This window comes from Lytechinus variegatus, chromosome 16 (genome assembly GCF_018143015.1).
Source record: "Lytechinus variegatus isolate NC3 chromosome 16, Lvar_3.0, whole genome shotgun sequence".
NCBI classification, from domain to species: Eukaryota; Metazoa; Echinodermata; class Echinoidea; order Temnopleuroida; family Toxopneustidae; genus Lytechinus; species Lytechinus variegatus.
Window position 1 is genome coordinate 4,520,127 of NC_054755.1, and position 24,727 is coordinate 4,544,853.

Below are 24,727 nucleotides of genomic sequence, written 5' to 3' on the forward strand. Positions count from 1 at the left end.
ATGCAGTGCTTTGTCATTTTTTCAATTTTGATTTGTACTACAGAATAAACAATAGCAAAAGACTCTCTATCTGTACTGGATTCTTTGTGCTAAACTCTTAGAAATTTGAGTAAGACATTTAGAGGAAGGAAAATGAGGAAAAGTTAAAAATAATTCTGATTTTATCTGTTTGTATATTTCTCCTTTAAATGATTCATATCTCTTCCTGGAATTTGTTTGAAGTTTTGTTCTTCTAGTTTGCAAGTTAGCTGATATAAGCTGTATATGTTGAAACTTAAACACTTGAAAATGTGTAAAGTGGAGTGTCACCAGATGTGTAATGGTTTTGTTTTGGAATTAGACAATATATACATGCAGTTTGTAGTTTCCTTTATATATCATGCACATTTTTTTTGTTTTTATTTTTTTCATATTTGATATTGAGTAAGTAGTAAGATGAATGAGAAAATATAATTTAATTTCTATGTGGCTACAATTTGCAAATGGAAATGTATCAAGTTTAATTGTTGCGTACAATATTTCAAATTGTGTTATTGTACATCAATAAGCAAATAAATTTGTCATTGTAATCTTATTGTATTGAATGCTCAAGTACCTGATCAATGTAGCCATGGTAAAGCCGGGGTAATAGTTTGCAGTGCTTAGAAACATTCTAATTCAAAAAAGGTTCTCAAAAAAATTTGCGTATATGATTATCATCATCATCTTGTGTATTTAAGGTTGAAATGGAAAAGATGCAGAATATGTTCATGAAGGAGCTGAAGGAGATGCATGATAAATACACGTCTTCCCAAACTGCTTTGGAAAATATCCAATCAAAACTTGGTGAGTATTTTTTTTTTCAAGTTTATTATTTTACATTCCACAGAAGTTTTCTACCCGCTAATCATCTTGAACAAATAAAAGAACATGATGAGAAAAATAACATTAAATGTTTGACAAAGAAATGCAATAGCAAATATGGGGAAATTTTTGAAAAGCACAGTATTATGGTGATGGGGAAAATAATATTTCTACAATTTTGCTTCTATCCATTCTAAATTATGTTGAATGTTGGAACCAGTGGTGATCTATTTAACATCTTGAAATTAAAACAAATTAAAATAGCCCCTGTATATTCTTTTGCTGCTTTGTAATCAATCTTTCCTTATCTACATGTATACATGTACCTTGTATTATGAACGTGCCTTCTACAATCTATGCTTGCAATGCAATTGAAAGCATAGCAGTGTCTTTAACTCTTGTTGATGTCCAGGGGAGCACATCATGATTTATCAGTGATTTTCACTTACTATTTGTTATAAGCTACTGAAATCCCTGCATCTGATTGTTGAGAGCAAATTTGTCTGTGAAAATCACTGACAAGATGGTTCATGAAACATTTTTCTAGTCTAGACAACTGTAATTTCCATTCACATGTTATAAATTATATTGCATTGAAGAAATTCCTTGCAATAATCAACTTTTTTTCTTCTTTTTTTTTACAGCTGTCCCATTTTGCTCTTCTTAGAAAGACATTAATCCCCATTTTCAGCAGTTTGTAGATGAAAGGTTACCTAATTGCACACAATTTAATTTTGTTGCAAGCTCGTTGGACCTAATGGGAATAGCACACTATAAGTAAAAATGATATTACTTTGTGATCTGTCCCTGTAGGTAAACAATCAATGCTAGGTAAGGTAGTAGATGAGGATGAGCTGGAGGAATATAAACGACGGAGTAAGAAACAAGAGAAAGAGATGAACAGATTAAAAGAAGAACTCCAAACAGAGGTGAGTATTTCTACCAGGACCTTGCAAGAAACTTAAAATTAGTTGCAATTCAAGCCTTGTACCAAAATGAAGCGTAACAGGCGTAACATGAAAGTTGAGTTGCATTTTACACAAATCAATTAAAATTTGTGTTTATACAAAGGATTTAAATTTGATTTCTTGACTTATACTTCATTTGGAATTGAATGCAAGTTCGTACAACTCATTATTATTAATTTTTAATTATTTGGTGTCACCTGTGCCCGGGAGGCGAAAAGCGAACTGAATCACTGTGACCTGCAGGTCTCTCGCCCCATTATAACTGATTGGGGGAGTGCAGGTGGACCACTACACTGGGTCCCCCCCCCCCTCCCTCAGAGAATATGCACAAAATTCATGGCCATATTCAGTTGCAGGGGATACCAAAGTGCTATGCAATCACTCTCCTGGCACTGGATGGGATCTTACAAGGGTTTTCAATCTCACACTGTTTTATATCCATTTTAAAGATTTCAACAGTCCAAACGAAGATGGTGAATGACCTGAAGACGAAGGAGGATGAGTGGAAGAAGAAACAGAAGGAAATAAAATCATCTCATAAAGAAGAAGTGAAGGAATTGAAAGCGTTGTTAAAACAGACCAAAGAACTTCTTGATATAGAAAGAGAAGGAGGCGATAAGAAAGGAGCCAAGTATCAGAAACAGCTTCAGGATCTCCTAAAGGTGAGATTGTAGTTTTAAAGAAGGTGAAGTTAAATGCTCATTTTCTGAAGTTGGATTCAATCTTAACTCTGGTCTAAACTTGTGGTTTAACTATGGAAAGCCACTTGGGTACAGGTTTTAATCTATCAACTATTTTGACATTTGAATCATTTATAAATGATTAGGAATAATAACTAAATTCAGGATCTTTTGAAGGTAAGTTTGTAGTTCTTAATTAGGCAAAGTTAACGACTCATCCTTATTTTAGGTTTACCGTTAAATCTGAGTTCTATTTGTGGTTTAAATGTGGATAGCCTATTGTGACACAAATATATCTACGAGTAGAGGCTTATGTACCAGCGCTGCTCAATTGACACCCGAATCATTCATGACTGTCTGTAAATAATAACTAAAATAGTTTTCTTCACCATTAAAGCATTGGGAAAGAACAAGGTAAACCCCCAAAATATATTACAATGTAAACAAAATGTTGACATTTTCAGCTTCCGATAATTTTAGTATAGAGACTGGCCTAAGTTTTAACTATGCTTCAGAATAAGAGTCAGAGTGCTCAACCTGTCTGTCAGCCTTTTTTTTTGAACATCTGTCGTTCACTAATTTGGTTTACATGTGTTGAGTTGAAAATATTTGACAGATTTTCATAATGTTTGGTGTGTAGATACATCATAATATTGAAATGATATTAAATGATTAGCCATATGCTCTCTCCCTCAATCAACAGATATTTTGTATTCTTCCCTTTGTTTTTTTTCATTAGAAAAACAAGGATTATGAAAGACAGCTCAAAGGCAAAGAGGAAAAGATTAAAGAATTGAAAGTCAAAGCTGTAAGTATCAAGACGAAGAATTGGAGGTTTTAGGTTTAACACTTGCATTAATAAAAATAATAAAAATAATTGTATGAATTGCCAAAAGGGGATTGGTGGTTATTCTCCCAAGTTGATTAAGGGTTGTGTTAGCCTATCCGATATGCGTCTGGCTAGTGGGCAAACCACTGACGGGCAAGGGTGCAGCCCGAGCGCCTATCATCACTGGTTATTTACCTTGATCCGTTCGTAGAATTGTACGAACTTCTACGAACCTCCAACTAAGGTTCAATATAAATATTCATAACTGTCCGCGAACACGGACCAATAAGCGACGAGGCTTGAACGTGACGTAGACTGCGATGATATTTGATTGGTTAAAAAATACAGTTGATCGCCATATAAGGGTTATCTCATGAATGAAGCATAATAAAAAAATATGTCACGCATATGATAACCATATATGCATATTGACGACTTTACCAGTGATGATAGGCGCTCGGGCCTCGCCCGTCATTCTGCTTCGGGCGACCAGTAACTTGCCCACTATAGCCTGGCGCATATCAGATAGGCGAGGGTTGTGTAAGATCAGTAATGCTGTATGTGAAGGAGACACAATGTTTTAAGAGAAAATTAGATTTTGAGAACAGAAAGCACCATTGTGAGAGCAGTATGTCATCAAATAACATAATAACCCGGAATAATGACCGACACTCTGGAGGGATTTGCGAAATTTAAGAATAAATGCCCGGAGAGTGTTCATGTCAAAAGCAGCCATGTTGGAGGATATAACAATGGGAAACATGTGCATCAGACCATTAAAACAATATTTGATCATGGTTTGATGCACAGGTTTTTATTGTGTTTCCTCCAACCATGGCTACTTGTGGGAACTCTTGATCATGGTACATGTAACAATCTTGAAATTAGCTCAAACAGATTCCAATTAAATGCACACCTGTGTAATTGCTGAAAAATTGACAAAACAAGCGTGGCATTCAAGCCAAATGTTGGGTCATTTTCAAACCAATAAGCCAGTTCTAGTTTCATATTGTGCATGATCAGAAGAAGGTCAGTTGAGTTCTAATGGCATGGTGCTGTAATGTTCAATGAGATAGCATCAACCTTGATTTTTTTTTTCATACATTCTTTTGAATTGTACTTTTCATTACATCGCCTGGAAAATGATGCATCCATTAGCGACTGGTATTTTGCACTTTGCCTAGTCCAATGTAAGAGTAGCATGCCATGCATTCGAAGTAGAAATGGAACATTGATATGCTATTCTATTCACCTGGACATAGCAATTTCGGTATCCTGTTGTATCAAAATGCTTACGTCTTAAGTCATGGAAAGCAGCAATTTAGTTATGGTAAAGTCATGGAATTCTGTTTTCAAATTTCTTCGGGACCCCTGTTTCACATATTTGTATTTCTTCCTCTTACCCCACCTTCTTCCTAGTCCAAACACTATGAGGTAGTAGAACCTCGGTCTTCACCTCCGACGAGAATGAAGATACCAACCCCGTCCCCGATGGAACCAGAATCAGACGAAGAGATGGATACCGGGCAGGGTGAGTGCACTTCTCAGATCTCAATTTTGTTCCTTTTCTGTCTCTCTTTGTTGCATGGGTTGTTGTTGTTACTGAGTAGTTTCTCACATGTACTTGCATGGCTTGCCGCTTTTGTGCATCATGCATTGTTTCACAAGTTGACACATGCAATGTTAGGAGTCATGTATGTGTCTTCTTAAGTGGGGACTTTTATAAATATCCCAGATTTAGGGCTTTCATTGTGTTATGTAGTAACATGTCTTTGTGGACCTTGGAGTGGTTTGTTGAACTTCCATAGGATTATTTACTTGCATTTTGGCTTGTTTTCACTATTAGGAATGTGCATATTATGTTAGACATTGATTGTTTTAGATTTTTCTCTTTATTATTTTTTTTATTTCTTCATTTTTATTCTCCTGTATGGTGTCCTTGACAAAGATTTTACTTTCTTCACACTCAGAATTAAATGCAAAATGGTTTTACAATACCTAAACTTTTGATAGGTTTCAATGAATAATTTATTTCATAGAAATAATGTCATTTTATTCAACGACAATATATTTCCTTGTATGACATTAAGTTTCTCTACGTATTTTATACATTTTTTTTTTACCCAGGACATAATACAATTAGGAACTAATAAATCAGTTCTTGAACAATCAGAATTGCTTATCAAATTTGTATAATTTTAATGTAAATACACGATCAGAATTATATTTTTCCCAGAATGATGTGTTGGTATTCCAGTCATATAAAATCACCAAATTCACAGAGTATTGAAAAGGAATTTTCCAAAGTGATTTAGATATTGTTAAAAGTCAGCACAGCTTTACAAGTATATAGGCAGCAGACGCTATGACTATTGTTGTGTTGCCTTGTGAATGCACATTCATACTGTTTTCTTTGGATCAATTCACAATCCATAAAATCATCTTCAAAAAATGCAGACACCACCATGTGATTTTCATTTGATCACCAACCACCTCAGAATATACCTCATTTAGAAAGTATCTCACGTTTACGTTTCATATGACACATACTATACATGTTCATTATTAAAGTAAATTGCCAATTGGTTTACACCCACTTTGTCTCCTGTCAGTTACGTCTTATCCCACATGGTCTAATTCTAGATCCTCTCTGACCAGCTCATCTACTAATCCTTAGGTATAATTGCCATTTAGCTCATTTGCCATTTTTCTAAATTCCAGTCAGGCTTTGATCATTTTGTCTAATATCTAATCGGACTAATACTTCTTAGTCCATGATTAGATGAAACTGTGTATGAATCAAATTTTCATTTGATGAATTACAAAATAATGAGTAGAAATAGTAGAATGAGACCACTTGGGCAATAGATTCATTTAGAATTAGACTTAGTGGGTATTAGACCTAGTGAAGTGTAGACCAAATTATTCATTACATTATGAATTAGATAATTAGACCAAGTGGGTTTAGCCCATGCATTATTAGACAATCTGAGAAGCGAAAAGTAGACCAACTTGCTCATAGACCAAATGAATATCAAACATTCACTGCAGTACACCATACATTATTTGCTGCGATAAATCCTCAACTTCCTAAATTACCACTCACTGTTGGTAGTTTGTGTTTAGTTCTCTTTTAATCAATTTTATGTTTCTGTGACAATTGGATCTGTAAATGGTACAGTTTCTTTATTCCATATTTTTAATCTTATATAATCTCAAAGGCAATATGACTTGATTTTGCTCATATCTTTATTTAGTTCCTTGTTTCACAAGTCTTTCGTGTTTCAGAATAAAATGAATAATATATAAATATGGGAAATACATCCTTTCTTGGGTGGACAATCTTAAAATAGGGATAATTATTTATATAGTGACTAAAGTGAGTTGATCCATACTATTATATCATGTTTATTTTGACTCATCCAATTCCTCATGTTCTGTCTATTTCAATCATTCCTGTCTATTACCTTATTTCATGATGATGATGATGGTATCGATGCTCCTGATATGAAACAGAGAATTCCATTGAAGGAATGGATACCTTATCACGTGTCTTACAAGAGTCGGAATCATGGCTGACTGGCACGCATCCGTCTTACAATCTTCCCGAATCAGGTCAGCATGGCGCCCCCTCTTGTTGTAACAAAATTAATTGGGGAAGACTTAACTGGTGATCTCTAATAACTAGCAGGATGATTACTGCTTATCAGAGATCTGCTGATTAACTTTTACTTCCTTTAGATTGTAGATATTAATACTAACTGCAAAAAATTATTGGAATGCATTGAGGCTGAGAGATAAAAGAAAAAATATAATGTACATGTACATGAAAAAAATATTTTTCAATGCAACCCTCTAATGGAAAAAAGAATATCGCAAAAATTTACAGTACCAATTAGAAAAATGAAATATTAAAGTTTTATCAGAGACATTATGATTTCTCTAACAAATATACAAAAATGTTGTTTATTTTTTATTGTCAACTTTTTTTCAACTTCAGGGATTTTAATTTTCATGATTTCCAAAGTTGCTTTCACTTTCTTGCATTTTGCAGATGAATCTCACATTTAAATTATCAGAGTTGCAAGTAGTTTGAATTCGGGCCAGCGCAATATCCATGAGGAATTTTAAACACGCTGCATTTATTTATTTTACATATTATATCTGATTTCTTATTTTTGCAAGTTTTATCTGGAAACCTGAAATAGAATACCGACTTTTAGGGATCATTTTGAAAATTTTGTTTGAAGAAATCATTTGGCAGTGATTTACACCCACTGGGATTTCTATTCTGTACAAGTTATTTTTTATAATTTTTTTTTACATGGATTTGAGGTTTTGAGGATTTTACTAACCCATTCCATTTCTATGAGATTTTTGCTCATTTTTAACAATTACACTCCACCTCCTTCTAACATCATACAGTTCTTAAACATTTTCCCTTTTTAATACTGACACTTTGCCTAACTTTTCCACATACACACATTTTTTACTATTACTTTTAATGATTGTAATGCATTTTGCCATTTGCTTTCCTTTTTACTAAGGTCTGAAATAATGATTATTTTAGAAATTGTGAAGTTACTAGCACTCTGTATATTTTAGCATATGAAATATGCATTTCAGTCAGTGCAGTGTTCATTAATGGAAGCCAAGTACTTTAGTACTTATTAATGTAAAGGTGATATTTATCAAATCAGTAGGTACTTAGAAATTGATCTTTTATTCAGTGAACTGCGATTAACAAAGGATACACAATGTCTATATTGAGTAAAGTTAATATAATGAAATAAAGGTGAAAATCTGATCTCTGAGTTACATTATTTGTGATATGTCACCTTGGCAAACATACATGTAAGGTTCAGTTTGCCCCCATTTTACTACTTTTCGACAAGTCAGGAATATCTTATATGCTACATGATGTATAGCAGGAAATGAATTAAGGCGCATGTCTTCTTTTGATGTGGAAGAGGTTCATCGTGGCGAAGAATTGAGTAGTAGAATTAACCAGTTGTCTCACGTTTGATCCATCTTGAGACAACTGGTTAATTCTACTACTCATGTCTTTTATTCATATAATTGAACCCATCTGCAACTTTTGTATTTTGTTACTTACTTGTTTGCTAATTTTACATTTATGATATTTTTACCAAACCCAAGTACCCAACCCAATTCGTGCTGAACTTTTGGTGGCATGCCATCAATAAACTTCCTTTTTACTCTAATTTGTCCTGGTTTATAGCATGTTCATGTCATTATTCAATATTATCAGCTATTATATGTATTTGCTTTAAGTGATTTGTGTTTGTGTATTGGTTGGTTTTCCTCCTTCTTTCTCTGATCAGATATTGATGATGATGAGCTAGATGGAATGAATGGACATCAACCTCAAGATCAACTCAATACATGTGGGTAGACCCCCTTAGAGCGTGTTTTTTTTTCTGTAGGATGGGTGTGCTGCCGAAGGGTTATCCATAGTGATCAAAGTTCCAAACTGACAAAATTTGTCGTCTTGAAGCTATTTTTTTAGCCGTTTCATGTGCTCATGTCCAGAGAAATCTAAATGGACATCATTTACTGTTTTCTCGCCGTTATTCATGAGGGCTACAAAACAACCACAAAATGGCTATAAAAAGGGAGAGAAACAGCAAGAAAATGGCTCAATGCGATAAGTTGCCCACTGAGATCAAGTGCATGCACAAATTTGATCATGCTGGAGGAAATTGAAGTGTGTACTTGTATAAATGGTCTTTTAGAATTGTATGTTGATATAAAATGCTCCTTGCTTACCTGTCTATTGTGTGCTCCAGTCTTTGATACATTTATTATTGTTTACTTTTATTTGACATATCAGGGCAATTTATTGTCTAGAGCAAACGTTTTTCCTCTTCAAGTCTACTCTCACCTTTTTTATGCTTTTTCATTTCAGAGGTTAACGTTATGTAGTTACTGTGACCGTATACTCCTTGTGTCTTTTCTGATGTGATTGTGATATTCTATTTTACTCAAAAGAAATTTTCTACAAAAAAAGTATTAATATTGGTTTGCTTATAGATTAGGTCAGTAAAGTGGTATTTTCTCATCTCTGTGCTGTATTTTCCATTGTAATTTGTAAAATCATTCCTGGCTTTCCTGAATCAAGATATATACTTGTAACCAAGTTAGCAAGTTAACAATCATATTTTATCAAAAATGTTTACCACCTTTTTGATGAAGACAATCCTGTTTATAGAATACTGAATTTCTGCAATGAAATGTGAAAAAAAAGATTTTGAGAATGCTTAGACCATTTTCCTTCAATTCAAGTAATATGATTGAAAAAGTACGGCTTTTTGAATTAGTAATCTTCAAATCTTGCCAGATGGAGCAGTAACTGATGTAAATGTTTTACAGAGTGGATGGTCACACAGGATGCTTGGATGGTCAAAAGCATAATTAATTTGTTCTAATTTACAGTTGCGAAAAACAAAGATCGTATTATGGAAGGATTGAAAGAAGAACTGACCGGTGTCTTGCAGAAGAATATGGAAAAGAGAGGAGTTCCTGAGGTGAGAATCTTTCTTCTGATATTTTATATTGATTGTTACATTGAAATAGAGCTCCCATATATGACAACTTTTCCCATGTCAAACTTGCGTAAGTAAAATAATTGTTCAAGTTGAATGTCTTTTCAGGTTATTTTCTCTCATTAATTATATTCCAATTTTTTTTTACTTTTTCATTGTTATAATGAAATCAAGCTTGCCTACGCCATATTCTATTTTTCTAACACTTCTTATTTCAAACATTTTTATTTAAAGTACAAGCTACTTCTTCAGTCACAACAGATTTGGCAAGGTTGACTATGCTAATTGTTTTGATAGTGATTCCTAAATCTTTACTAAAAAAATCATTTTATATTTTGTAGGTTCTGTATTACTTGACATTTTCTATGAAAACACAGTCAAGTCTGCATAATTCATTGTTCTACAAGTCAAATAATCAAATCAGGTTTGCAGTATTTGTCCCTTCTAAGTTGAATTTCACCCCAAAAGTGAGACTTCTTTGATCCCATTACCTTTTACTTGGGCAGGGCCCCCCTTGACACAAAGTTTAGCAATTGATCATAGGCTTATTTCTACAACTTAATATACACAATAATCAATGCAATCAATTGTAGAAATCACCCCTACATGTACAATCAATTACTAAGGTTTATGTTACATGGCCATGTTTTTGTCACCATCTAGGGAATGAGAGGTATCTCGTCACAATCCCTGGAGAATAAGATCAGAGTCTTGAAACAAGAACGCCAGCAGCTGGCCAAGCAACACAGCAAGTTCTATGACATCAGAGAGCGTTTCAAGAGAGAGATAGATCGCAAGGCAGCAGAACTCAGGAGGAGTGTATCACCCGTTGGCAAGGGCGGCCGCTCAGGTAAATACTGATTGATATTTCCAGGTTCAATTTGAAAAGACACTGGAAATACAATATTGGTTCCATGTTACATATTTCTAGTTTAGTCATCGTGTAAGGTTGTGAAGATTTCTGTATACAGGTTTATTGGTAGGGTTTTGAAACCCTTTGACTAGTAGATAAGTAGACCCTTTAAAATTTCCTTGAACATTTAAAGATTCCATTTAGGGTATATTAGTATGCATTTTCAGTAAGTGGTAATAGTATTTCAATGTGGATCATTAGGTAATTTTCATTGTACTATATATATTTGTTCATGTGATATCTTTAGGCCTTTTCGGTATTTGAATGATGTTTCTGTTCAAGCATTCTTTTGTTCCTCAACAGCGTCACCCCAGCCCCGACTGCAGTCAGTCACTCCCCCTCCTCGATCGCACAAGGTATCCTCAAAGAGCAAACCAACCGGGAAACAGCTTCAGCAGCAGAAGAACCAGCAAAAACAGAGACAGCAACCAAAGCAGCAGCCTCAGGCAGCGGCCAAGAAGCTATCCCCCGGTCAGGTCAGGTCTGGCCCACCGGTAGCCCCAAGGAGCCCGGCATTGAATAGTGGGCGGGGCAAGGGCATGGCTTCCAAGGGGCAGGGCAACACCCCCAAATCCAATGTCAGAGTGTGAGTATTTTCCCATAGACATCTGGGTAGTTTTTCATGAAAGAACTGATTGGATGTTTTTTCAACAAAATCTGTTTTATCCAATGGTTACTATAGTAACAGTCTGACACCTTTGCTTATCAAGGAAAGTTGTCAGAGAACTTTTCAGATGATAATCTTGATGAAATGCCTTCCTGAGTTGATCATTTGAATTAACTTCATAGCATAATTTTTGTTTTCTCGTAGTCAATCTACCATAAGCCAATTATGTTTTTTCCTGTCATTGTTATATCAAAGCCTTCTATATATTTTTACAATACAAATGTGGTGAAGCGTTGTGGCCCAGTGGATTAGTCTTCAGACTTTGAATCAGAGTGTTAAAATTTATTCCTTGAATGCTTCAGTGCTTACATGTATATGGCAGCTCAGCTACAGCCAGGCTAATAATATGATACCAAGTACCAAGTGTATAGTAGCTGCACTATATCAATGGACAATATCATTATTATTATTATTAGGATAAACATGTCATCATTTCTGTAAGCCCTCATTCCACAGAAAGGAGACCCATTAAAGACCACTCGATGACTGAATATTGGCAAGTTTTTTCTACGAACTGTTCTCTGTGAAGTAGGGGTTGTAGTGTATTTTGCTACAGTAAAGGTCAAGTCCACCTCAGAAAAATGTTGATTTGAATCAATGGAGAAAAATCAGACAAGCACAATGCTGAAAATGTCATCAAAATCGGATGTAAAATAATAAAGTTATGACATTTCAAAGTTTCGCTTATTTTTAACAAAATAGTTACATGAACGAGCCAGTTACATCCAAATGAGACAGTCGATGATGTCTCTCACTCACTATGTCTTTTGTTTTTTTATTGTTTGAATTATACAATATTTCAATTTTTACAAATTTGACGATTAGGACTTCCTTGCCTGAAGCACAAAATGTTAAAATAATGGAATTCCACGTGTTCAGGGAGGAATGAAACTTCATTTCACATGACAATGACGAGAAAATAAAAATATTTCATATTTCATGTAATAAAATACAAAAGAAATAGTGAGTGAGTGATGTCATCAGTTCTTCATTTGCATACCGACCGAGATGTGCATATAACTGTTTTGTGAAATGAAGCCAAACTTAAAAATGCCATAACTTTCTTATTTTACATCCGATTTTGATGAAATTTTCAGTGTTATGCTTGTTGAATTTTTCTCTTTTAATTCAAATCAGGTTTTTGTTGGGGTGGACTTCTCCTTTAACAAAAAAATGATAATGTACGTTGCTTTCTAGAAGGCTTTTATAATGCAAGTATCTTAATATTATTCTGGTTTTATCTTCTAGATCATTTGAAGATGAAAGTGAAGAGGAGGAGGAGGAGGAAGAGAGTGAAGAAGAGGAAGAAAGTGAAAGTTTTGAAGAAGACGATGAAGCAGAAGAGCACTATAAGACTCCTAACGTTCCACCTAGACCAGCGGCACATGGGCAGCCAGCCACTAATGGGTTTCATCATGGTAATACCGAGGTATGGTAGCACTTTAATTTAATTCTAAAAAAGAAAAAAAAATTGAACAGGATCAATTGAAAATGGACAAGTCGCAACTTAAATGAGAAACACTCATTCACATGTCCCAACTAGACCTGAGTACTGCTTCATAAAGCTGTTTGTAAAATAACACAACTATATACGGGTCGGTAACATGGTCTTAGATGCTAAAACAGCTACATGGGATTCATCGTAACAGTTTGTAAAATTATTTGTAATTTTTTAAACCGTTTTATGAAACAGCCCCACGGTCCATGTTCAGTTCGATTGATACCGCTAGACAGTTCCATAAAAGTAATTTTGTTTTCTAGTTCATATGGAATGCGAAGAGTTGGCTCAGTTGGTAGAGCATTCGTCTCACAACTGAGAGGTCTGGAGTTCAAACCCCAGCCACATCAGACCAAAAGAAGTAAAAAAAGGGAGTTGCTGCTACCCTGTTTGGCGTTCAACATTTAAGGGATAGGTCGTCATCGATCTGGCACTGCACAATAGCTTCCAGGTCCACGATCAATTGGACAAATTAAACTTTTAGTATTTCGATTTCAGATTTCTATTTCAACCAAATATTAATATGGATATGGATTTTTTTCTTCAATAATGCCCCAAATTATCATGTCTATGGCACTTCATGAAGTGAAGTAAGAACAGAAAATTAGGGTTGGATATTCAAGATGTTTGATTATCTTATGGAATTGCACTGATGAAGATTTTGAGAACCTTGTGCCCAGATGAACAAATCATGTCAGTTCCTTAAAATGTTTTGATTTATTTTAGGGTGATGATGAAGATGATGAGAGTGAGTGGGATTCGGAAGATATCAGTGATTTAGAGGAAGCCAAACCAGACCCTGCTCCAGCTTCTAAACCAGTCACATCTGTTCGTCAGCCTCAGGTAAGAAAGTATGGTCTCTCAAGGGAACCGTCAATTAACTTCTGTTGGGGTCCTCTAATAAACTCTTTACTGGAGATTAGTCTTATTCCATATGCTTTTGATAAAACCATTGTAATTATGTGTTTGAATGAATTATGGATCGCCTTTCAATTTTATTTTAACGTATGATAGACCATACGTTATATATTTTTGCTACTCATTTGCATATTCTTCTTCAGGGGGAGTGATGTCTATTTAAAGATGTTTATGTTAATAGACCCCCCCTCCAGAAAAAGGAAGTATTGAAAATATGATTAAGTATGAAAAGGAAATATATAGAAGTGTATTGAGATATCTTTTTTTTTTACATGCTGTATTCTGCTTTGTAACATCCAGGCACATCCTTCCACATTTTACCCTCTCTCTTTTTTTGTTTCCTAATTGTCTTACTTGTTTGATAAAATTAATTATCCTTTTTAAGAGTTGGTACCTGCAAAAACGAAACAATTGTTGATGAATTACAAAGTCAAGATAACCACTCACATTCTTCATCCATTCTGACAACCCCCCCCCCCCTTCAGGGTCCAATGGTGTCCAGTTTGACCAGGAGTATTGAGCTTCAGCTGAGTGGACGGCAGAAGGGTCGTAAACCAGTCGGGGGTGTGGACATAGGAGCCGGTAGCACAAAGCCACCCCAGCCAGCACCCCGGACCCCCTCACCATCCCCTACTCCTAGGATACCGGTAGGTCTAATCATTGATTACGGTCAAATCTGCTTAAGCCACCTCTTGTATAGGAGGACAACCTGTCTATGAAGACCACAAATTTGGTTTCCCATTGATAGTCTCTCCATTTAAAGTGTATGAGAGTGACCTGCTCATAAAGACCACTTTAATTGTCCCCCTTTGGTTATCTTTATATTAAACACTGGTTTTGCCGATATGCTTTTGCAAAGTACTTCCAAATTTGAAGCTTCTGAATCAAGGCTTGTGTAAAGGGAAATTTACCCACATTGTTCTGCACTCAACCCAGGTGAGGTGATTGTGTACCTGGCAGGATAAATTCCTTGAAGGCAGGTCAAGCTAAAGCCAGGGTAACAATATTGTAACTCTAAATAGATAATATTTAGATAGATGGCTCTATATAAATGCATGTTCTTATCATTATTTTTGTTGTTGTTGAATTTTCAATTTCTTTTATCCCTTTCCCACAGACAATCCCTGATGCTGGTCTTGATGATGATTTCGATGATTCTGGAAGTCTATCTGTGTCTTCTTTGGGTGATAGCTTCTCAGGGTCTGCACAGAAACCAACCAGCCCTACACCAGCGTGAGTATCCAACATATCAAGGCTAACTTTAATGATTTGTTGGGGTTTTTTCCCCGGGCTACTTTTTTGCACACACCTGCCAAAATATGCTACAGCCTTCCAGGTTACAGTGGATCCTATTGGAATATCAGTGGCTCTTATTTTTGTTTTCATGGTTTAGGGATGCCAGTTGGAATTGATCAGAGGGCATGAAAATCACCTAGAATACCATATTTTGTACACAAAAATGCTGAAACTATGGCCTGAAAATAAATGGCCAGAGCCTGAATTCAGGCTTTTGCCTGAAAACTGGCATCCCTGATGGGTCATGGTGGTTTTTTAAGTGGTATATTCACCTCCAAGCTCCTGTTTATATTTCCCCTGCAGCTGAACATATATCAGAGAATATTAGGAGCAGTCAGACAGGGTGTTTTTTTTATTAGATTTTTGTAAGAAATTGCTTTCAAATCTTCACCCTTGTGCATACTCAGTCATTCCTACAACAGGTTTACAATCTACACATATCAAAGGCAGTAACCTCCCCCAGTCTGAATGATGTCATTCTGAACAGCTTGAAATTATGTTTTTAATTCTAAGATTGTCAGCTCTGCCTATACTTATGTAAGCTGTGCGCACGGGAATCGGTAGACTAGCTTAGCCGGGGTAATATAGGAATGCCTTGAGCACCTAGCAAGGTGGATACGTGCGCTATACAAATCCTATATTACTATTATTTATTTTAGTACAATAGTTTCAAATATTGTCATTCCTCCCTATTATGTATGTTTTTAATTTTTCTATTTAATCTTATTTTCCTCTCCAGACCCAGGACAGGGAAGAGATCCAATGATACTGAGATGTCTAGTAATACATATAATACCAGTATGTGGGGCTCCTCAAAAGGTGAGATCACACTAACTTGTGTATAGTAACTTGTCTGACTGTTCATGAAATACCAATGCCTTTGTCTGTATGCAAATAGTGAATTAACACAAAAACTCCTTGGTTGGGATAAAACGATGATATGATGATGATGATGCATCATTTATATAGTGCTTAATAAATCTTTCTAAGTGTTACATACTATTACACCTGCTTTAGTGTAGCTACCATAATCAGGTTCTTGAACTTTCAAGAAATTCCATCCTACTGGGTTCCCATTTACTACACATGGGTGGAGAGTGGCAAATTTAGATAAATGCCTTGCCAAAGGACATTAGTGCCTATGTACCATAGTGCTACATAAGAAAGGCAGTTTTTCTTTTCAATATTTTTCTTGTTTGCTCTGTTCTTTCAGCCAAAGCTAATGGAACTGGTACCGGGAAAAGCTCCCTAGTCTCGGTGACTGACTTTGATGATGACGACGATTTCGACATCGACGAATTGGGCTGATGGTCTGAAGTGTCTCAAGTTTATGTGACTTATCAAGTGTAAGGAATCCAGTTCAGTATTCATTTTTGCAGACATGTTTTAGCTATGATTATTCATGTCTGGAGCCGACCTAATAGTCGCCATCCGAGAGACTTGATAGGAGCTTGAATCTCTCTGCATCAATATATAACTTTTTCAATGTAGCTTGGATTAAAGGAACATGCCACAACGCCTAGATAAAACAATAAGCACTTAATACATCGGAACGTCTCTAGAAGTGGTTTACAGATATATTACACCGGTCATCGGATTCTTGCACACAATGTATGCACTTTCTCCACTAGGGAGCATTCCGACTTTTGAAACTCAATTGCTAGGTATAAGACATATGCTATCACAATCTACAAGGTTCCTATTTAACACCTGGGTGGAGGTTGGCAAAGTGTGGATTGATGCCTTGCCATGTTGGGATTACTTAGCTGTGAAAATACAAATTTTATTATTAATTCCACATGACAGTCCAAAAATCACCATAGATGTCAAATGGGGTTTACCACAAAATATTCTCTTTGATAATGAAACAGCATTTAGGTATTATGCAATAACTTCTGATAAAAATATTTATAGACATTATGGTCTGTGTTGTTTGATGGATCAGATATCTTTGATTGCAATTCTGTTATGGTTTGAGGATCTTTTTTTCATAATTCTATTGTATTCAATTTTTTGGTAATAGTCTACCTCATCTGTATCAGCTATCCATTTACACAGTTTCAGTTTCTACCTTTTAATTTATTAAGAGAGTCAAAAGGGGCATAAGCTGTTGATCCTAGCAGAATCTTTGGTCATTTTGCATCCAAAGAAGATTCTGCTAGGATCGAAAGCTTAGGCCCCTTTTGACTCTCTTATTTACTCCATTGGCTCTTTTTTTAGATAAGCAGTTCACAGCAGCTTCTTTTTGCCTTTTGATTTATTGATAAAATTGGTGTATTTGATTATTTTGGAGAAAGGGATTGTCCCTTGTATTGACATCAGTGGTTTGGACATGGTTTTATCATCCTTCAAAGTTCGGCATATTTTTTTGCAGTGTTCAGTGCTGTTAACATGATACAGATATAATCCAAGCAAAATTGGTAATGATCAAGATGTATTTGAAGTTGTGCAAATTTGATTTTTGAAAAATTGCATTTTGCTTTAGATACATGTATGAAATTCCAAGAAGTTCGGCATATTGCTAGAAGTAATAAAATCTTATCATGCTATTCTGCAAGCCTTGTGGTTGGAGTAAAACCGAAATTGGCTTCAAGTCGCAGCCGATGATGATGTCATCATGCTTGGGAATAGGCTCAGAATAGACTTAGGTTTTGATTGTATTATTCATACCTCTATTCAGATTTTATAGGTTGGAACATTCATATCAAATGTTATTACAATTCCTTGGAAATCGGATCGCAATAGATTGTGTAGGGTACGCCGGGCTTGAGTTTAAATTATTTCTTTTTAATATTATTTTAAATTGTTTAATAGAATCTATACTTTGTTATTGGATAGCTATAACATTCGACTCTCAACTATTTTGAGAAGTACTATAATGTACCTATGGTAGATGATTTGCAGTGCTATCCAGTCGTGACTACCAAAGGCTAATATCAGTCAGTATTTCATTGTGATGTTTACATACATGTTCATGTTTGGACCTGGAAATTTTTTGACTTTTCAACTTTTGTACTTGTAATATGATATGCAGTACTGTACTTGAGTACATGCACAGGTGTTGGAAATGCCAGTAGAATTCTGTATTCATTTCATGGGGTGATATTGTTTTTGCAATGACATCTGTATTCAGTCAGCAAATAGTATGAACCATTGAAATAATGTATTTATTTTATGGTATGATGTAATAATTTTTGTAAAGGCATGTGTATTCAATCAGGGAATAGTGTGAACTACTTACTACACATTTTAATTTAATTACAGCATCAGAAATTGGGTCGTAATAGGTAATATATAGAGTTCTTTTTATATTTGAAGGTTTTGATGTACATTATTGAGAAATGTTCTTTTTAAATTTGTTTGATTTCCAACTCATCAGCATCTGTCCTTATTATTTTATGATAACAATATTTATATCCATACTTGCCTGCTATATCATAAAGATAAATAAATTAAAAAAAACATACAAATTTATGATAGCTACTTTTAGCTAGTATTAGGAAAAGGGTATCTTTTATTCAATAATTGGTAAAACTCAAGTACAATACAAAAATTAATTGATTTGGACTCATAAAGAAAAGTAGAATATTTGAAAAAAAGGACACTGAAAATGTCATTGAAATCTCAAATTAAAATAAAGTAACAGCATGGCTTTGCATACTTGCACAAAACAGTGATATATACTTCACAGGTGTGTTTTATTAGATGATATATCATTTTCCCTTCTAATTATGTAGAAGTTTATTGAATCCACATGGAAAGTGCAAAATAATCATTAATACTCAGGGCCCCATCTTACAAAGAGGTGTGATTGATCTGTTCAATCTCAACTATAAAGAAATCCATCACTGCCATACTTTTTCCATCATGAAATTTGAACAATGTCATTTGTAAACAGAGGAAGCACAATGAATTGTCAAAGAAATGATGAATACTGAGTATATCATATCTATTAAACATTTTGAAGAAACATGCATTTTAGTACTTATAGTGGCTGGCTTTCCATTGTTGTGGTTGATGGAATCAATCTCAACTCTTTGTAAGACAGGGCTTAGTTATGCTTAATTGGAAATTCTCTCTATTGCTCATCAAATCGAAAAAAAGTGTTTTTTTTTATATTTCATTTCATGATATTCAATATAAAACTTTAAAAGAAAATACTGTAGTGTTTGATAGGTCACAAATTTCTAACAATATTGCAGTCTCTACCAACCATAGAAGATGAGTTGTAGAATGTAGATTTTTGTAAATATTTTTTTAGATATTGAGGTCAAATATAAGAGTCACAATAGCCTTTCTTGCCAAAATTGTACAGCCCCCCAATTCCTATTAAAGCCATTTAACTTATTAAGTGATAATAGTATTTGATTCTTAGCACATTATTCATTGTTGATTGCATGCCCCTATGGGCTTTAGCATGTAACATCCCCATAAATTTGAACTGTCTATATTGGGACTTGATTGTTCATTTGTTAGTGCATGATTTTGTATTGATTTTTTCCTGTGCACAATCCTGTATAATACTTTGGGAAAAGATCTTTCCCCCATGGGAATAAGTATGAGGGGTAGAAAAGGAAGTGTATGGGGGTAAAACCTTGGATTAGATTCGGTGACAGGTTCAGAGAGGATTAAACTCTCAAGCGCTTGAACTCGCTCTCAACCTCTTGAAACCAATAAGGATTTACTTTTATCTTGGTGTAAGCTTTGAATTATTTTATGGTTAATATTCTTGTGGAATTGTTGATAACCATAACAGAACTTACTTTTTGCAGATGAATAATTAAATTCAGAATATTTATTTAATTCCATTGAAATCTGCAAAGTATGGATTGAACTCTTGAAATGATAATGTACTGTATAACTTTGTCATGAAAATGTATATTGCAATATATCAAGCAAGAACAAACAATGAATTTACTCTGATACTTCCAATGTTACATTGCTGTCCACATTAATATTGGTGTTACAATGTATTTTTAATATGTGCAGGCATGTATTGCATACACTGGATTTTAAACTCCTAAATGATCTTCCCTCATTTATCCATGTACACGTTTACTTTTAAAGGATATGAAATATGACGTGAATATCACAATTTTCAGGCTGTTTTCAAATAACCATTTGGTGCTTTTAAGGTTTTTATATGGTTGATATTGTCATATCCTTTCTCTATGATTCGCTATGTCTGCAACATATGTTTGTTTATAGGTGTGTGTACCAAGGAATGTGTTTCATGAAGGTCACCGTTGTGATAAATTCAACAATGTAATTTTAATCACTCCTTCCTTAATTTTGTATGTAATGTTTTTTAATACTGAAAACCCTGAAATAACCAAGATTGAAAGTTTTGCTAAACAACTGACGAACCATTCTTATTTGTAGCTGGTGCAAAGCCACACTTACCTAATCTGAATTTTCAGACTACAAACATGTACCATGGTTAAATAGGGAAATCTTGTTTACTGAACTTGAGCTAGGCTTCTTTCAAGACCCACCTGCTGATTAAAATTGTAATTACAACCTGTGCATGTAGATTAGGCCCCATCTTATTAATAATGCTCTTGATTTAAAACAGTCTAAGATGTAATAACACGTCCCGTCTAGGACGGATGTATAAAAATCTAACAATATCAGGACATTGTTTATCATGGAGAATATGTACATGTATAATGGTTCATAACTTCGGACTATAAATCAACCTGCTGTTACTTTTATGTATGCAGAGCAGTGCACATACTCCCTTTTGATGACATATCATGGTATTGCTTCTTTCACCGATTTCCCATGATTGATATTGATTTTAATCACTTGCAAATTTCTATAAGCAGGGGTGCAATTCCCTGTATCTCCTTTGATTATTTACTTTTGTATCAATTCTAGATTATACATCTGCCAGCTTTTTAATATGTCAATACAACCTTCAGATATGAAACAGCTGTTGTACTGACATTGTAAATGAATTATCTTCCTTTTTAATTGTACGGTAACATATTATTATAGAGCTGGAGATTGTGGAGATATTGCATGACTCATCCTGATTTGGCAGTTGAGTTGTATGTCACTGTAAATAGGTTTAATATGAATGTAAATTGCTTTTACATTGCAAATGTGCTTGTACTATGTGTAAATGTACTTTGTAAATTTATGTTTTTTGAAAATTTGCAATAAAGACCTATACATATATTTAAAAATTGTTGAAAATGTTTCAACCTTTCTGTTATGTGAATAATGTCTGAGTTTAAGAGGTTTTCCACAATATCCAAGTGAATAATAATGATAAATTTAAAAAGCATGTTTTAAAGGATACGTCAACCCCAACAAAAAGTTGATTTGAAAAAAAAGGAGAAAAATCCAACAAGCAAAAAAAAATGAAAATTTCATCAGAATCAGATGTAAAATAAGAAAGTTATGACATTTTAAAAAACATCCTGGTCTGTATGCAAATTGGCAGACTGATTACATCACCCACTCACTATTTCTTATGTATTTTATTATATGACATATTCTAATTTTCTCCTTGTCAAGTGAAACAAAGTTTTATTTCTCCCTGAACATGTGGAATTACCATTATTTTAACAGTTTATGGTTAAATTACAACATGTATGTTGGTCCGTATGGTCAAAAAATTTGTAAATATTGAAATATTGTATTATTAAAACAAAAAATGCAAAAGAAATAGCGTGTGATGGACATCATCGACTCTCTCATTTGCATATCGCTGAGTAGTGCATTTGACTGTTTTGTGAGAAATAAGCGAAACTTAGAAATGTCATAACTTTCTTTATTCTACATCCGATTTTGATTAAATTTTTGATTAAGTTTGATTTTTCTATATTATTTCAAATCAACAATTTTCTGGGGTAGACTTGACCTTCAAATTTCATTAACATTTGATGTAGAATAAGGTTATATTATAAAACAACTGTGCACAACCTGGTCAGTATTTAAATTAGGGAAACAATGTCAGACAGGCACGAATTCAATGAGAAATATTACATCTGAATCTAAATTATTCCAGTGCTGTATAATACATCTGAAGCTGTGGAATTGGCATTGTGGCAAACCAACTGTGATTCAATGAAGAGCTTCTTTATGATAAAATCCAAAACTTGAAATATTCTGTACTTATGCTCAGTACAATGCAAGAAATAGTGAGTGTATGACATCATCGACTCTTATTTAAATATTACATAGGCTTTGCATACCTGTATGAAAATTTAAGTGAAAATAAGAGAAACTTTTTTTAATGTCATAATTTCCAATTTAAAATCCTATTTACATCTATGAATAATGAAAGTTTAGCATTCTGCTTGTTTGATGTTTCTCTATTCATTCAAATCAACTTATTGCTGGGTTTACTTGATGTAAGAAGAGTGTAAATACAAATGTGAAAGTGTATTTTTTTGCACAATCCCATTCATGGCAATTCAGTAACACCACCCTTGTATGAGCTGATCAACAAATCAATATGGTGATGTACTAATAATATCAACATAGGGGAGACTGGGGTTAGTTGGAACACGGGGTAAGTTGAACATTGTAATTTTCTGTAAAGCCTATTAAATAAATTTTTGCAATGCCTCAATTTATGGCTATTAATAATACAAAGTGTTGAATTATTGTAATAAATTGAGGGCAGTATTGCATAAATTCATTTTACAGGCGTTTCAACTTACCCCAGTCTCCCCTACATGTAACTAAGCATTTAAATGCAACTAAAGATTTTTAATAAGAAATTGTGATCTGTCATTCTTGATGAATTATTGCCAAAACTACATTACAATGTTTCTCTTATTTTACTTATTTCATTAAAACTAAATACTGTTTTGAAAAAAAAAAAATACTTTAAGTCTGCATCACACCAAAAATACACTGGAAAAAGTGGAAATACTAATTACTTTGCATAATGTACTTCAAAATCTAAAAGTTTATTTGTATTACAGGTATTTACAAAAACATTTGTCAATAAGTCTCCTCAGTGAGTGAAGAAAAGACTGAGATAAGTCACTTAAGTAATAACAATATACAGGAAATAAACCAGAATTAAATATAAATTTAAAAATTGCTAACATGGTAAATTCACAATTATACATGATCATAGCATGCAACTAATATAATAATATATTTTGACTGGATTAAAATCTAAATAATAAAGCAATTCATTTGTGTGGGTTCGGGAATGAAAGAGAGAATACCAGGGGTGCATTTCACAAAGCAATTAGTCATGGTTTTCACTGATATCTGTTATGAGATCTTTGAAATCCATTGGATCACAGCAAATTTGTTAGTGAAAAGATGCTCCCTTAAAGACTCCCAAGGAACAAGCATTTTGCTATACATTCACTAGTATTACAAAACAAGTTGGAAAGTAAGAATAATATTGTTAACTGTATAATATCGCTTCTGCTTTAAATGTGTCCATAGACTAGGCTTACCTAAGACAGTGCCTATTTGATTTTCACTAACAGCAAAGCAACTTGTATGAATTTTGTACGCAATATTGAAACATACTCTGGAATAAGAAGGATCTCAAACTAGCAAGTTGTCACCTTTTGTATTCATTTTCTACAGTGTTTGAATATCGAAATATTCCACAATCAAAAAGATCTTTTAAAGTCAGTCAACATGGGATTAAAACCAGAAAATAAAAAGCGTCCACCAGTGGTGGACTAATAGTGAAAGAAGATTTTTTAAAAACAAACTAACAAGTGTAACACAACTACAGTCTAAAACCTATATAATAAAACGAAATATAAGTTTAAAAGAAAAAGATGTATCAATAGTAATGAATTATCAGAACACATATGTGAACATATGTGAAGTTACAATTTTGCATTCACAAGAAACAATACATGCCCAGTGGAATGTATTTAACGTTTGGCAAAACATTAATTACGTCCAATATTATTGCACATGAAAAAATCGCATACATTCGCAATTCTGAAGCTTCGTTATTCCGAAGGTTCGGTTAATCCGAAGGTTTGTATTTCCGAAGGTTCGTAATTCCGAAGGTTCGTTAATCGGAAAACGAAATAAGGTTCGTAATTCCGAAAGTTTGTTAGTCCAAAAACGAAATGAGGTTCGTAATTCCGAAGGTTCGTTAATCCGAAAACGAAATGAGGTTCGTAATTCCGAAGGTTCGTTAGTCCGAAAACGAAATGATTCACAAACCTTATTTTGTTTTTGGACTAAGGAACCTTCGGAACAACGAACCTTATTTCGTTTTCGGATTAACAAACCTTCAGAACAACGAACCTTATTTTGTTTTCGGATTAATGAACCTTCGGAACATCAAACCTTATTTCGTTTTCGGATTATCGAACCTTCGGAATAATGCCACAAATGTTCGGATTAACGAACCCTTTTACGTTTTCGGATTAACGAACATCGAGGTACAGGCAATTTACGTGTTTCGGAATTACGAACCTTCCGAATTACGAAGTGTAACAAAAAAAATGATATAAAATCCTTCTCTTGGAATCCTACATTGTTGAAGATAAAGTTATGGAAATTGTGGGGGAGACTGAAATATTCATTATGGGCTTTCAA

The 24,727-nt window shown here is 34.1% G+C and overlaps 1 protein-coding gene across 1 annotated transcript in view; it reads left to right on the top strand.

Moving 5' to 3' along the window:
- Positions 1 to 16,813, top strand: part of LOC121429843 (zinc finger protein DZIP1L-like) — a 28,604-nt gene extending 11,791 nt beyond the window's left edge. Inside the window, exons 8-23 of the mRNA XM_041627088.1 lie at positions 720 to 825; positions 1,657 to 1,772; positions 2,261 to 2,473; positions 3,231 to 3,299; positions 4,740 to 4,851; positions 6,837 to 6,935; positions 8,666 to 8,728; positions 9,777 to 9,868; positions 10,550 to 10,736; positions 11,103 to 11,385; positions 12,715 to 12,895; positions 13,691 to 13,807; positions 14,368 to 14,529; positions 15,000 to 15,115; positions 15,918 to 15,997; positions 16,392 to 16,813. Coding sequence (XP_041483022.1) covers positions 720 to 825; positions 1,657 to 1,772; positions 2,261 to 2,473; positions 3,231 to 3,299; positions 4,740 to 4,851; positions 6,837 to 6,935; positions 8,666 to 8,728; positions 9,777 to 9,868; positions 10,550 to 10,736; positions 11,103 to 11,385; positions 12,715 to 12,895; positions 13,691 to 13,807; positions 14,368 to 14,529; positions 15,000 to 15,115; positions 15,918 to 15,997; positions 16,392 to 16,486 — 2,091 coding nt within the window. The 3' untranslated portion in view covers positions 16,487 to 16,813. The remainder of the gene's footprint in view (positions 1 to 719; positions 826 to 1,656; positions 1,773 to 2,260; positions 2,474 to 3,230; positions 3,300 to 4,739; positions 4,852 to 6,836; positions 6,936 to 8,665; positions 8,729 to 9,776; positions 9,869 to 10,549; positions 10,737 to 11,102; positions 11,386 to 12,714; positions 12,896 to 13,690; positions 13,808 to 14,367; positions 14,530 to 14,999; positions 15,116 to 15,917; positions 15,998 to 16,391) is intronic.
- The last annotated feature ends 7,914 nt before the right edge of the window (positions 16,814 to 24,727 follow it).